General features: G+C 29.3%; 1 protein-coding gene across 23 annotated transcripts in view; it reads right to left on the minus strand.

Annotated features, from left to right (window-relative positions):
• Nucleotides 1–16,174, minus strand: part of CaMKII (Calcium/calmodulin-dependent protein kinase II) — a 196,375-nt gene that overhangs the window by 5,192 nt on the left and 175,009 nt on the right. For 7 of the 23 annotated variants that reach the window (XM_014429917.2, XM_014429957.2, XM_067046902.1 and 4 more), the window contains 2 exons: nucleotides 2,535–2,610; nucleotides 374–468 (listed from right to left, as the gene is read on the minus strand). In XM_014429917.2, the coding sequence (XP_014285403.1) occupies nucleotides 374–468; nucleotides 2,535–2,610 (171 nt within the window). Of the gene's footprint in view, nucleotides 1–373; nucleotides 469–2,534; nucleotides 2,611–6,817; nucleotides 6,881–10,810; nucleotides 10,865–14,961; nucleotides 15,079–16,174 lie in introns of all 23 variants that reach the window. The other 16 variants (XM_014429878.3, XM_014429856.2, XM_014429887.2 and 13 more) reach the window with 6 other exon arrangements.

Consider the following 16,174-nt stretch of genomic DNA (forward strand, 5'->3'; position numbering starts at 1 on the left):
AACCAAATAAATGTTTAATCCGAGCCAGTTTTGTTTTTGTTCATTTTTAAAGCCTTCCAACAAAAAGACATGGTCGATTTGAGGTGGCTTTAACAATAGTAAAGACTTGTAATTACTTAATTAGTACAAAAAAGTGTGATAGAGAAGCATTAGTCTCATTTGCCTTATTTTACAAAAAGTTATTCAGTCGTCTAGGTCTATAGGAAACATAAAATTTAATAAGCTGTTATTTATCAATGACTTTGATATTTGATTGACTTTATAATGTATTAATTATAAATTTTTAAATAATTTTATTATTCAATTTCAAAAATGAAAATTTATCTTATAAACCCGCTACTACATATTTTAAGAACAATGAAATTTTATATACCATGTTCGAAGTAATATTTATGAAAATCCATCCCTTCGACGAGATTCCCTAATGATTCTGGTTCAAAAGAGGTCAGGTGTGGATCACAGATTTTTCTGAAACAATGTTAAAAAAAATGATAGAATTTATGTGGAAAAAATAAGTTATAAAAATTTAAATAGTCGGAATTGTTGTGACATGAAATTAAAATTCAATGTAAGGGTAAAAAACGAGAGATAAACAGTTATTTTATAATATAGAATAATACGTCATACAAAAAAAAAAATGTATAAAATAGTTAATGAAAGTTACAATATGGGAGATGATGGTCAGGAGGTCAATCAAAATAAAACTTAAACATAATTAATACCAAAATGTTTAATTATTATCAAAGTTGAAACTAATATTAACATTCATAAAGAAGGTAAGGATTACCTTTAATCCCACTTATTTCAATTTTGAAGAATTATTTCTTCTTCATTATACTCAATAAAATTTATTTGAATTGCTGAAGAGAGATGAGCGAGCTATCTTTATGATTAGATGAATCAGTATTATTGTGATCTTTTATCTGGTGATCATACCTCAATTAGTAACATGTAAAAAATGGTTTGTTATAAATAGAAATTTGAAAAACTAAAGCTTTATTTGAAATCATATAATATAAACTTAATAGTGAATTTTTATAATAAGTAATTAATTAAATGTGTAACTATTTTTCAAGATATAGCCAAGGTAAGTTGGTGAAAAGGTATAGTGACTCTCAAGTTTGGGAATTTATAGTCTATAGTAACCAGAAGATTGCCAAGTCAGGCCTCTTAGGGTGGCCCTCTTTCAGCTGTAAAAGAATCTTGCTTCTTCAATTATAGGAACCCTTCTGAAACGGTTCAAGCTCATATCACTCTCAAATCACTTCCGTTCATAATTGATCTATATCTATTCCCACATCTTGACAAACTTTCCAAAGAATATTCTCTTGCATTTTTTATCCCAAATTCTTTATTATTATGAGTATGACTTATTATCATAACTCATTTATCTTAAGATTATCATAACATGCATTGAGATCTTAAAGGGATACTCCTAAAGACCATATCATCAAATTGATTGCTTCGTCAGGAACTTTGGTCCGATCTTGTAATTTCTGCATTGTTTCATTGCTTTTTCACAGCAGCATCTTTGTTTTGATACATTTTTTGATATAATTAATTCAATGGCACTTTCATTGAAACGTTTATTACTGTATTTTCTCTAAAATTTCATTACAAGACAAACAAAATATTTTATTACTAAATATTCTATTTTCCAGCATATTAAATGAAGTGGTTCAAATAGATATGGGTGTAATATAAACTATGTAAAGCTATAATGTTTTAAGGCTCCTTTCATATTGAAAGTTTTTTGTGGTAGTAGTTATTACAAAAAATTGAGACAGTGGAGTAGTGTGACAGTATCTAGTGCAAATGGTGACAGTAACTCTAACCTAAATCTATTGATAGTTGTAACAATGGCAGTTACAATACAGTAATCATCATAACTGTTGATAAAATTAGAAACTTGGGACAGAATCAATTAAAAGTTCAGAAATGATCAAAACACAATGTTTTCCCCCAAATCGCTTTTTAGTAGTTGTTAAGGTAAGGTAAGGGACAGTTCATTAGCAAGGTATATACAAGTGGCACTAAAAGTAGCACTAATGTGCTGTAGCTTCAGGGCTATCACATTTATCACCTGTGTACTATCACAACAATAAATGCTTATACTGTGGTAATGGCTGGTACTATCATCATATAAACAGGGATTTATACTGTTTTTTGGACCCCCCATTGTTAAAACACTATATCGCAATATGTATAGATAGTTTTTTCTTACAAACTTATTGTATAAGATAGTTAATACCTATGTTTATGTTCTTGATGAAGTATATTAAAATGCTCCGAATAGATAATATCATATTTCATTTTGACTATACTCTGACCATCACCTCCTTAGTCCACTGTCAGCTGATTTATGTACAAATAAAAAAAGTCGGTTACAAATAAATATTTTTTTATACTATTTTTGAATCATTTTTGACCACTTTCCTACAGTTAATGTATGTGGTTTAAGGTTATAACTGATGCGAGAAATTTGAGGGTAACAGAGAATCTTAAAGTAAACATATTTTTTATAAACTTCTTACGTATAAGCATCATAGTCTCCAGAGGTGATAGCTTCTAATAATTGTTCAGTAATTTTAATTACTTCTTGTTTTCGAGCTGAAACAAAATATAATCAAAATAGTTTATAAACCAAAATTGGATGTTTTAAAAATTAAAAATAATGCATTAGTCAAATTACAGTTGGCAATTATGAATGAATTCTCATAACCATAAAAATAGACATGAATGTGTAAGTACATATATGTGAATGTTCATACACATAATCAATGATAGATAAAATTTTGAAACTAAATAAAATACATTTTATATATCACAGCTCATCAAGTTTCACATACATTTTTCTTATACCATTCTGTATGGTCCTCATTTAAAATATAATAATTTTATTATATTTTAACAACATATATGGGTTTTCTAATCAGTTCTAAAAAAATATTTTACTTGAAAAAAAAATTCTACACAACTATAACTCATGAAGGGTTTCCCAACTCCTGAATTAATCCGCAGCTGATAAAAAAGAAATAAAGTACTAAATGAAACAACTATACTTAGACTTCAACTTAGAAATGGGAGTAAGAGTAAAGGTTCCAAATAACCTGTTCCATACTCCTACAATGGGACAGGTTACTATGAAAATTTCTCACCTTAATGAAAATCTCCCCATTTCTTCCTCTTTTTTCTTTTTTAACATATTGTAAAATATAGTAAAATAGTAATACAAGAAAACTAAAATGCAAAACTAGTTGAGGTTGAATAGCACATACTTTTTTAGTTTCAATTTCTCAAGCCTATAATTAAAATCTTGAATTTCATCATTTTTAATTAAACAGAAAATATCTATTTTTTTTTCTAATTATTTGATTTTACTGTGATTAAGTGATTTTATAAACTACTCAAACAGAATAGGTGAACGAATTACATTAGGATTGTAAAGTCACAAATAACTTCCATATTTATTTTTGGAAATAAAACAATATACATTCTAAAATTAAAGCGAGCAATTTACCTTTGTACACATCACTCGAATACACCATTTATGATACATTCCCTGTACATATTTTCATAAAAAATGTAAAAATTACAACTTACAGAACTTGATTTAGTTAATCAAGTGAAATAAATTATTTAAAAATGATGCTGGTTTTCAAACCTCTTTATTTTTATGTATGGTTACAGAATACAAATATATAATACAATACATTATATATATACAAATTATTTTCAACTCCATGGTAGCCTTACTTATCTGACTTTTGAAACAGATAATTACAGAGAGTAGGTTGGTTGATGTACGACATGACACAATCTCATAAGAGGAGATCGGGACACAAAAAAGGCAATCCTTCCCTGCTGGACCCGCCCCACTAAGACCCCAGGGGAGTAACGGTCCCATGTCACTTTTGAAATATTAGCTTAAAACGGGAAGAGGAGACTTTAAGATAGTTTAATCCAGCAATATTTAAAAAGGGTCTGAAATTGAAAAACCTTTTTCATGAAAGTACTATGTTTTTTATTTGTTTTGTTTTTCAGTTTTTATATGAAGAACTAGACAGAGGGTTAAAAATTATGGAAAACGACAAGTAAACTATAGAGTTAGTCCAAAACATCACAACAATTTGAAAATAACAGCTTATTTTAAGAGCTCCCTCTAAAATCGATAACAATCAATTCTTCAAACCTTTCAGGCATGGGAAAAAATTCTTTACCTTTGACCAAATTAATACATTTTCAGTTTTGTCACATAAGAGCCTTCTTTAAGGATTACAGACTGATTCATTGCTAGCAACAGTCAGGTTAGGAAAAACTTTATATGATGAAAAAATGTTTTGTTAAGTTTTAGATTTATAAACTTCAAAGAGGGACCCCTTCACTTGAAGTTGCCATGATTGAGGATGAACTTTACTACTTTATTGTTATAAAAGAATGAGACAGACATAGAAATTCAATTTTATATGAGAAAAAAAAACACCGTCTATCCACTGACATTCCAACCAATTCTAACACTATCCTCACCAGGTATGCCGATGACACATTTTTCCTCGCAGTTAATAATAACCCATTAATTGTATCCCAAACTCTCCAATTCCATATTACAGCCTTTGAAGAATGGTATCGTAATTGGAGGATTAAGATAAATTCCAACAAATCCCATCAAATCACCTTTACCCTTCGTTGTAATCCTACCGACTGCCCTATAATTTCATTTAAAAATGTTACTCTTACCACTGTCAAACAGATCCGCTATCTTGGACTACATCTGGACAAACGATTAACCTGGAATCCTCACACAAGACTGAAAAGACAGGAAACTGCACGTCGATTTTGACTATTACAGCACTTACTAGACAAACAGTCTAAACTTCCAACTCATTACAAAAGACTGATCTACATGACTGTAATAAGGCCAATCTGGACATATGGAGTTGAGTTTTGGGGCTCCACTAAACCTTTGAATTCCTCTCGTATCCAATCCTCAATGCTCCTTACTTTGTCACAAATAAAATCATACGTAAAGACCTTAATGTTCCCCATGTAACCAATCTAGCCTGAACCAGATATAACTCCTTCCATTATAAACTCCCTAACCACCCAAATCCCCTAGTTTCTAACCTTTCACATCCTCTTCCATTCCTGACAATCCTCTGAGGTGCCTGAAAAGAAGATGGCTACGAGACCTGCTAATGTAAAATATCAGAGTACTACCAATGGGTAGTTACTCTACACGCCTGTAACACTCCATTTTAACTGAGATCAAATTTACTGAATGTATTATATAATATACATTAGATAAATAAAAAAAAAATATGAGAAAAAAATACTTGTTCAAGTATTTGTTTCCATATTTCCTTGCGTGCTGGTTTATAATACTTATCTTTAATTAAAACTTGTGAATTTTCTGTTGTTGAATTGAAATTGAAATTTTATGTTACATAGGTAGACTTCTAAGATATAAATTACTTTTAATGTACCTTCCAAATTTCTAAACCAATCTAAACATTTTGATTTCATCTTCTGACTCAGTTCACTTTTCAGTTGAACTTATCCATAAGATTCTTCTCCTAGAAGATAAGAACAACAATGGCCAGCTTCCTCACTGATGATCTACATGTCTCATTCAGGGATGGAAAGTTGGGAAATACTAGAGGTTTGTGTAAACAAAAATTGAGTATGAAAAATAAGTGGATGTCTTTAACTAATCCAGTGCACCTATAGAGCTTTATTTGAGCTCTTGTTTATTTATGAAATAAATAAGATTTGATGTGTTGTCAAAATCTTATTCTTTTAATCATTTTGTTGAAAGGGTTCTGAGATTTCAGTCATTTGACAATAATTATTATTTTATTTCAATTAAATATGCATTGTCACTAAATACTTGTGTTTTTAGAAAAAATATTATAAATTATAGTTGCGATCCACAATTCAATATTGAATGCCAGTGCCTATTATCACCTACAGGTGGCAATCATAATAATTTTTTTTAAATTAATATTTTTAATAAATATAAAAATAATTTTTTTTATCTCAATAAAAACTCAGGATATGAAAAGAAATAATTCTTTAAGATAATTTCTTTCAAATTACTTTTAAGAACATTGTACTTTTAAAAACTAATTGGTTAATTGGTTTGGTAACACTGAAGATCTTTATTTTAAGCAACAATCATACAAAATTGATCTATGCTAACATACACTTTAAAATTATGATTTGTTCTAATAACTAAATTAATAATTAATAAATTTTGATTGAATTTATATATATCTTATTAACATCACCTTCAATCTTGAAATTTTACGAAGTACAACCAAATAACTTCTGTCAGAATTTGACTTTAGATGAACTGACTGACTGAACATATAATGTGACAATGACCAGTCCTTAAACATATTCTGAATTCTTTGAAAAGTAAATTTTTCAGAAGTATATACATATAATATTTATGCAAATACATACTACACTTTCATATGGGACTTACAAATTACGAAGTAGAAAGTCCTTCTATTACGTTACAGTGGAAAAAATAAAAAATAAAAGTATCATAAATGATGTATACATGATTGTGGCATAAGTAAAAATAATAATATCAGCCTTAGTTCTATTACATTACTGATTCTTGTTAAGCATTCCCTGCCAGTCTAACAATTTAAAACATGCTAAAATTAAATAAAAGTTAATATTAAAACAAAATGCAATTTCAAACCGCCTAATAGGCGGAACAAATATATAAATTTCATGTTTAATTTTTTTAATTGCATTAGTGCATAGTGTATATGATTGCCTCTGTGTGTCATCGTACATGTCTTACCTGAGTTGCACGAATTAGTTGAATGTTGAGAGAAGGTCTTGGTTGGACAGACAATCCTTAGCTCTGAATGGAAGACATATTCCAAAATATTTAAATAACAGCCAAAAGAAACAGAAATTCAGCTCATAGCAGTGCCTAGGGCCTGAATTAGGATTTTTTTTTTATTAAGAATAATGCATCTTATGGCAGAAGCTGTATAGGTTCGATATCTGACATGTTTCAAAAGGATCTCTAGTGCCTAACTAATGATGTTCCAGTTTGCTATTTTCGTAAATCAAGGCTACTCAATGATGTAATTAATACAAGATGTAATGGTTACGAACACATTTTCTGCCAGAAATTGCATTAATTTTGGCTCTTAACTCTATTTATAGAGATCACATGTAATTTTATTTTTTGAGTACATTTTATCTAATTTACAGGCCGGTAATTAATACACACAGAACCATTTCTTCATATAATTTGAGGTTAATGTCTGACACTTGATGGAAAAAGAGCCAAAATGATATATACAATATTGAATTTTACGATGAATATGCATTGCTGATATGCATGCAATCGTTCATAAACCAAAAAATAAATTAAAATAAATAAAGAAAAAATACGAGTAATAAAATTAAGAATTATTAAAACATACATTTTTTAAAAATTACTGATATATTTTTTTCTGATATTATCATGCTTAAGCGTGTATTAATCATAGCAAGCACTTGAAATTTTAATAAAATACTTTTAACCAAATAATTATATGAAAAATAAGCTAAAATTTCATAGCATAAAAACAACAAGAGAAAAAATAAAGCAGGATACCAACCAGTTAAAAACTAATTCTGTGAAATGAATATAAACAAGAGATAATGTGCATTATTCCAAAACACTTATCATACATCTACTAGGTTGTTGATGATGTATACTCGCTCTGCTACTACGAATGTGTTTGGAACATCAAGTAAAGTATTTACAGAGAGAGTCAATTATTTCAGATCAAATTTCAGGATTTACTTAAAATTTGGAAAAAAAAAGAAAAGTATTCAATTATGGACTGATTTGGGAGTTGATCTAGATATGGAAATTTTTGGATTTTCTACAATTATTTATTATATGAAACTGGAAATAATATTTCTAAATACGTTGAGTGCCAAGGTACCTCTGAATGAAAATTTAAAATTTTTGAATTGGATCAACTTTTTTTTTTTACTTTGTATAAATTATGGTAAAAAATACTATATAAACATCATAAATTGTGTTATAAATCTCTGATTTCTGGTTTATGTCCTCTGTGAAAACTGAGAAGGCGATACCTGGACAGATTTGTGCTTCTTAAACTTATTTAATTTTTTATAGCAGCATAGATTTTAAGAGATTTATTGTGTTTGATTGTTCTTCTTCAATTGACAAGACAGATGCTTAAAGCGATCCTTGGCCAACTCAATCTCCAAGCTCCATCTGTTTCGTTTCTGTGAATGTGCCAAACTTACTCTCAGTTTCCTGAGATCTCCCAAGGCCTTATCTCTCCATCTATCCTTTGGTCTTTCTCCAGGCCTCACTCCATCAGGACAGTTCTCATATATTCTTCTTACCATCCTTCCCTCTTTCATCCAATAAAAGCAAGTGACTCAGCCACTTCGACCTTTGTATCTAGACAAAAGAGAATATACTCATGTAACTATAGAGTGCAAATAATTTTTTTTCTCTTCTTCATGACTGGCCATATAGTGCAAAGAGGATATGCCTTTCACATCTGTACACCAATTGTTTAGGATTTCAACTTCATCGGCGTACATTACAGGCCAAGTTATAAATTTGGCAATAAAAAAGTATGTGTGATTTTTAGCCAGAATTCTCCTTCCAATTCTTCTGTTTCATCTAATTTATTATTGATGACCAAGCCGAGAGATCATATCTGGTCTGTTATCAACCTGTTACATCTAAAACCCCCTCTAATAATCCTCAAGCTTCCTGTCCACATCTGGCTGAAGTCAAATGCATAATGCTACTGAGAAAATTTTATAAGCCGTACTTAGAAGTGTTATAACTCTATAGCTAGAGGATAGCTTCAAGAAAAGCTTTTCTTAAAATTATGGGCCTAACAATTAATCAAAGCAAGACCAAGTAAATTCTGTTGAAGGATGTATAGATCTTGGTCCCTTCAAGTTTCACAAGGTAGACCAGTTTACTTATCTAGGTTCTATTTTTAACTTGAAAATGATATTTCCCTTGAGGTAAATAGAAGAATCTTCAGGATCAATACGAGCTATTTTGGGCTTCTGAAACATCTCTCCTGCCCTTTTATTATGAGGAGAATTAAGATATTGCTCTTCAAGTATGCCTCTGTGATATAGACTCTAACAAAGGCCAAGGAGAATGTAATCCTCATCTTTGAGGAATATTTCACTAAATTTGATAAGTGCCATTAAATCGATAATCAAGACTCAAAAGGTATCGTTTGTTCTAATGGTGCAAAATCTGCAACCTTTAGAGTCTACAAGGGAGAGGAGCAGGATGACAGTCTTACTCCCCTCCAATTTAACATTTGTGATGCACAAGGTATGGAAATATGCAAAAGGAAAATTCCTGTAGCAACTGTAGGATGCTGGAACATGCTCCCAGTGCTGGTCCAAAGTTTCATTTATGCAAATGGAATGGTGGTGATTACAGGTAGGCTTGAATGTTCAAAAGAGGCTGTCAATGAACTGTCTGAAGGATTTAAAAGGAAAAGAATGAGTATAAATCCCTGCATAGCAAAATCATGCATATTGTTCATGACCTTGAAATAGAGAAAAAGTTTTATTATCTAGGTAGTATTGCAGGTAGCGATGGACGAATAGACAAAGAGATATTGAACTGAATAGGAAGGTCAAACAGTGCATTCTTCCAAACATGTTTAGCGCTGATAGGTAAACAAGAAGTAAGCGAAGAGACCAAGTTATGCCTGTATTCTTGCCTGTTCTTATTTATGGTTACATAAGTTGGATAATTTTAAGAAACAGACACATATGAGCCAACTTATGGCAGTATAAATAAGATTCATAAGCAAAGTGATGGGAAAAACCAGAAGAGAATGTGTAAGAAATAACAGCATCTTAGCCACATTAGGATATGTGATCGAACTTCTTGATGAACGCCAACTGAAATGGTATGGGCACCTCTGGAGGATTGGAGATTATTGAAAGGCATGCTGGTAATGGAAGCAAGTCAAAAGGAAAGCGCCCTGTTGGTAGACCAGGGCTTACATACAGCGAATACATAACGGGCACAGTTTATGTACGAATTGCTCAGTGAATCAACTCCAAAGAATGACTCTAGACTGAGACACAAACACAAGATGGTTTGAGACTATTTTATGCATAACAGCACTAAGGAGGGCCTTTTGTGGCCGAGTGAGTTAAAGTGCCAATCTGTCAGGTGGTTGCAGCAGCACTGGTTCGAATCTGGCCTGGGTGGTCGCCTTTTATTTATGTGGTGGTCTCACAAAATGAAAATCAACCCTCCTGCCATGGTTATAATAGGGTGGGTACCAGTATATAATTGACAAAACTTTAATTCAAAGATTTCTTTCTTTTTCACTTAAGAAATTTACTATTTTTTTTTTTTAATGCGATTGTATTTTATGGAATTGTAATAGTTGTGAAATATACAACCTGAAAGTTGAAAATATTCATAGCATTTTTATTGAATATCACAATTTGAATCTCCTGAAACTTTTCTGCTATAAACTGACACTTCCTCTAAATACATGAACATCCAGAAACTTGCAGGGAGGAAGAGAAATTTATATAAATAAGACTAATCTTCACACTAACATTTAACGTTGGTAAAAACTAAAGGTACGCAGGAAACTAAAATTAATATCATTTACACATTACAGACATTGATGAGATGATTTCAAACAATGATGAAGAAATAATAAAATACAAAGTAACCTACGCATTACTAAATATTTCCAATTTAAATGGCATTTATCTATTTTACTACAATGTTTAGCTTCCTTACCGTCAGTGTCTTCAGAGTCCAGGCGTAAGCGTGTGTAGCAATAATCAGACTCTTCTATAGCCAAGTCAACATGCACAGGCATACAGACAAGAAACAAATAAATATTTGAAGGTGAAAAGAAACAAAAATAAAATAAACAAAACTAACCATAGCATAAATAAAGCAAATTTAAAGAATAGTAAAATCAAAAGAAAACAGTGCATGAAAACACATCACAATAGCTGATAATTCTCAATACATACCATCAAATTGAAACTTTCATTGTAACCAAAAGTGAAAATATTAAGATGTTAATAAGTCAATTTACAAGAGGACTTTAAGTATAAATAATTTATGAAGAGATACTTGCACTGCATCAATAAATCTCTGAATTTGTGATATTGATAGTAATTTATATTTATTTATGTTATTTGATAATTTTTTTTTTTTTAGTATTATAAAAACAATAACATCTAAAAGCACTAAAATAACAGAAAAAGTTTATGTTTATTTAAAAAAAAATAACATTCCATTAGATGCTAAGCAAACATTTTCAAAGAATCAACAGCCATTCTTCTTAAACTCTAATGAACTTCTTAGCTCCTAAAAATTTTTTAAAAATAAATTAGGTAAGCATACTGGCTGGTTTATTTCAGTGGTTAAGATGAATTATTGAAAGAAAATGAAAACCCTCCGTACAGCAACAAAAATAAAAATTTCAGCTGACTATCTTTTAAAAGCTGTAATTATTTATTTTTTTAGATGAAATAAAACAGCCGTGAAGCTATTAATAGTTTTACTATTTACGATTGTTCTACAGTCCATGCATACAGTGAAATTTCAAAAATAGATACGTATATCTATCAAATAATCTCTTTAAAGCAAATTTTTTACAGCTTTATCTTTCATTTAGTCTTTAGCTTTATCTTTCATTATGTGTGGTGTGTATTGGCCTCTTACAACATTTAATTCAACAATTTAGTGGCAGCACTGATTATAAATACATGTCTGTTTTGATTTATAAATATTATATCTATATTTATATCTATTATTTTTACATCTAAACTTTTTTATAAATCTTATGACATTCTTATGTTATATTAAAACAGTAAAATAATAAGTAATGTGTGGACGCGGGGGTGGTGGACACACATGAAATGTTTTTACTGTTCTTACTGTTTTATTAGTTACAGTTAAATAACATAAAATGTTCTTACTGCAGTGAGAACAAAGAACACACAACAATCGATATATTCATAGTTCGCCACAGACCAACATGTATATGATAAAAATTAAGTTTTACATCTCACTTTAAGATATTGATGGTTTTGATGTGGCAGACTTTTGAGTAAAAAATGTTATAAATAAACAAAATTAAACATTAATTAAATTGTAGTTATTCACAATAATTTTTTCTTATTATTAAATACATTATTGTAATTTTCAGAGGGTTCATAGGTAAGGGGTTTCAGAGGTAATTTTCATATTAAAGACATTTGTTCTTGCTTACATTTTAAAACTGGTGGATGACTAAGCAATGTTGTTTCTGCACAAAGCTTGTAATCTTATAAAGGAATTAGAAAAAAATATTTTGTTTTCAGCGACAAAAAAAAGCTTGTAATTGAAATAGTGTCGCCACTATATGTTTATTTAAATGTTGCAGTTGACAGATGATTTGATAATCCATGTATAATAATAACCTTAAAATATTTTGAAAACTTTCTAAACAAACTTGTTTAATTCTAATATCGTCATGCAATGAACTAAAATGTTTTAAACTGACACACTGCATCTTCTATGTAACTTATAATGCTGTACCATCAGACAATAAGCAAAAATAATTAACAGAATAGATGAGCTTAACACAAAATCCTTAAAATAATTTAAATATGAAACTATAAATAAAATAAACTCTTGAAATCTTGTTTAATTCATCATCATTGAATCAATAAGATTTATAATTGAGTCGGTGGCTAAAAAAGGACACATAATTTAATAACACATAAGCTTTTAACTGAGTATACTTCTTATTTTAATTGTTTATCCTTAAATTAATGTTAAGTTTATAATTTATTTGTTCTTTAATTGCTGTGATATAAATTTTACCAAGATGAAGTTTAATAGTGAAAAAGTGTATTTAATATAGCTCCCAGTTTATATAAAGGTCCACTTTTTAACTTAATATTTAGCTCAAACTTCGAAAGGAAGAAATCTGATGTTTTTATATTTGTTTTATTCTAACCCTTAATAATACCCAAAAATAAATATAAATTAGCAGCATGTCTCATATGAATGAAGAAGTCAGGATTGGCAAGCAGTTTGTAGCTTTTTGAGATAAACAGGTTTACATTACATGGATGAGTTTCATACTGTTAAAGGAAATTAAGGCATTACATTGTGAGTTGATGACAAATTGTGACAGAAAATTTTGATGTTGCTTAAATGTCCTTTTTCCAGGCTATTCCCACATTTACATTGAATTGAAAAATATTAGTTAAATGAATGCATTGACCAGTTAAAATAAATCTATTCTTGCTATCACAAAATTATGCTACTATACAATTTTTATTTATAATCTCAAAACTTTCTTGAGACTGGTTAATATTGTTTAAGTAAATAAAATTTTATCCATTTTAGTCTCAACAAATTTTTTATTCCTTTATAAGTCCGACGGTTCGGCCAATTCAAATTTTTTATCACAGTCAACCTTCTTTGTTAAAATTTATCAACGAATCAATATATCTTGATAAAAAATTTTAATTTTTAATTTAATGTGTATGATTGACTAATTAGGGTAATTTGTGGACTGATATAAATTATCTGGGCAGAATAGTCTGTAAATAAAATTGTATTAAGATTGGTCTTGAGGATGGCCGAATTGGCCGAAACGTCGGACTTATAAAGGAATAAAAAATGTTTTGAGACCAAAATAGATAAAATTTAAATATTTAAACAATATTAACCAGTTTCACAAAAGTGTTAAGATTATAAATAAAAAGTTTAAAGGAGCATAATTTTGTGATAGCAAAAATAGATTTATTACGAAATTATTGCAAGAGTCAAAGATAAAAGCCACATGTCTCTTCAGTTAATCATACATCAACATCAACATCCTACAGTTAAATTATTTTATTGAATAGACATAAAAAAAATTAAGGAAAACTAGGGATTATATCATACCTCTAGCATATTTTTGTATATTAATGAAATTTCCATTAAATACAAAATTCTGTAATTTCAACTTTTTTGTTACAATTGATGAGCTGTTTGCAACTTCTTTCATCATTCAGTAATACTGATGTGAGATGTGGCTATGATCTGGTCTTCATTAGATATTTTTATTATTAACCACGTGAATTATAGCAAATTAAAAACTGTTTGGGTAAAACATGTATTAAAAAATATGATTTAACAGCAAAATTGGAATCTTCAAGAAAACAATTGAATATTTGGAAATATTGACAGATTATTGATAAATTATGGTGTGAGAGACTCAATTTTCTACAAAAAATAACCTAGTCGAAACATTTGTCCCTAATTTGAGTCCAACTTAAATTATTCATTCTGAATATGCCAATATAGGCAACACGATTCCACAATAGAAGAGTGCATGCCATACTATGGAAGTTATTTGGATCAATGCTTTCAGAAGTTTAAATACTGAACAAAAACAAAAAAAAATAATATAAATACATTTTTGGATAAAAATAGTAAAAATGTTAGTCATAATAAAATTTAAGAATATTAAATTATATTTATACAAATAAATTAATAGAAAAAACTTAATGTTAAATAGTCAATCAAGTTATAAGTTGATGGTTGAAAATTTCATTGACTAAGAAAAAATCTTATAATAGCTTCATCATTACCTGTTTGGTTTGAATCTGATTTATCTGATTCTGTCCATTTTGTGATATTTGACACCCATATTTCACAATCCGTCTTCCAATCACCTGTGGGTTTGCATGCAGAAAACAACAAACAAGAAGCAAGCCAAATGTACATGCATCATGCTCTCTTTTGGCCAACACAAAAAAAAAAAGAAACAAAAAAAAATGAAATTACAAAAAAAATTTTTTCTTTTATCCTCTTTTTTGGAAGATGTTATTATTTTGGGGCTGTTAATGAACTGTTAACTATAAAAACCTATTTTCCTTGAAAATAAGAAATACCTTGGATAGTTTGCGCTAATACAGATGTCAAATTAAGAGTTTTCCCTGATGAAAAACTCGGGGCCCTTGAGGTAGTGGCGAGGATTGTCGCAGGAGAAGGGGGGGGCGTACTACACCCTTTCACATTAGACACGACCCAAAGTCAATTCAACAACATAAATTTAAAAATAATTAGAAGATTAACTATCAATATAAATTTACATAGAATACATTTCGAAAATTAGCGAATACTAGTTATAATATATATATAACCTTATATTTATAATTAAATAATGAAGGTATATGATGTTAAAAAGCTCAGGAGGCAATTCTAATCTCAAATGCAACTAAGAAGAAAATGTTTGTTATTTGTAAGATATGATTCTTGAATCTAATTTAATTTTTTTGTTTTGATTTTGAAAAGCAAATTTCACCACTTAGAACTAATTATTATCACAAAGCTATTTATTGGCTGTCATAAAGCAATAATATTATGAACGAAAAAATGTGTATTCAAAATCTGATAGGCAGGATAATTACAAGCCCCCTCCAGCCATGTTCAAATATAAAATATGATATTATTCAAGTTTGGGGTAATTAGAAAATAAAAATTAAAGATATAATCTGTTAGCACAATTTTCATGTTTTATCACAAATGAAAGGAAATTAAAATAAAATAATAGTCATATGAATCGACAAATGATTGGAAGTATGTAATTTACTTCTTCTACATCTAAATTATTTTTGCCAGTACTATGCCTTCTTGAAAAAAAAAAAAAAATAGTTAGATATGCTTACAATAATGTATAAACTGAATATTTATAATGGTCGAATCGTAGAAACTGCTCCTAATAAAAATAATTGAGTTGATAGTATTGTAGTGAATAAAATGGGCAAGTAAAGTAGCAGGGTCAACATCCAAGGAGTAGAACAAAATGCAAGTGGGAGGATTGCGTTAAGGCTCATCTAATGGATTTAAGTTGTTGGGCAGAAGTTTATTTTAATTATAAGTTGAAGAACAACATATTCAGACAATTATTTAAAAATAAAACAGCACAGTGAAAAAATTCAGGTCAGTTATGAATTACACAACTTTTTAGCTCCCAATATATGTCCCTATGTTGTGTGTAGATTGGTAAGCTCATACTAAAATATCACTATTTTTATGATCATAAAAAAAAACAAGGGAAGGTGAACATTAACAACCAAAAATTTATATGTTTCTGTTGCTACA

Source organism: Halyomorpha halys, unplaced genomic scaffold (genome assembly GCF_000696795.3).
Source record: "Halyomorpha halys isolate HHAL.00 unplaced genomic scaffold, Hhal_1.1 Scaffold36.1, whole genome shotgun sequence".
In the NCBI taxonomy this organism is placed as follows: domain Eukaryota; kingdom Metazoa; phylum Arthropoda; class Insecta; order Hemiptera; family Pentatomidae; genus Halyomorpha; species Halyomorpha halys.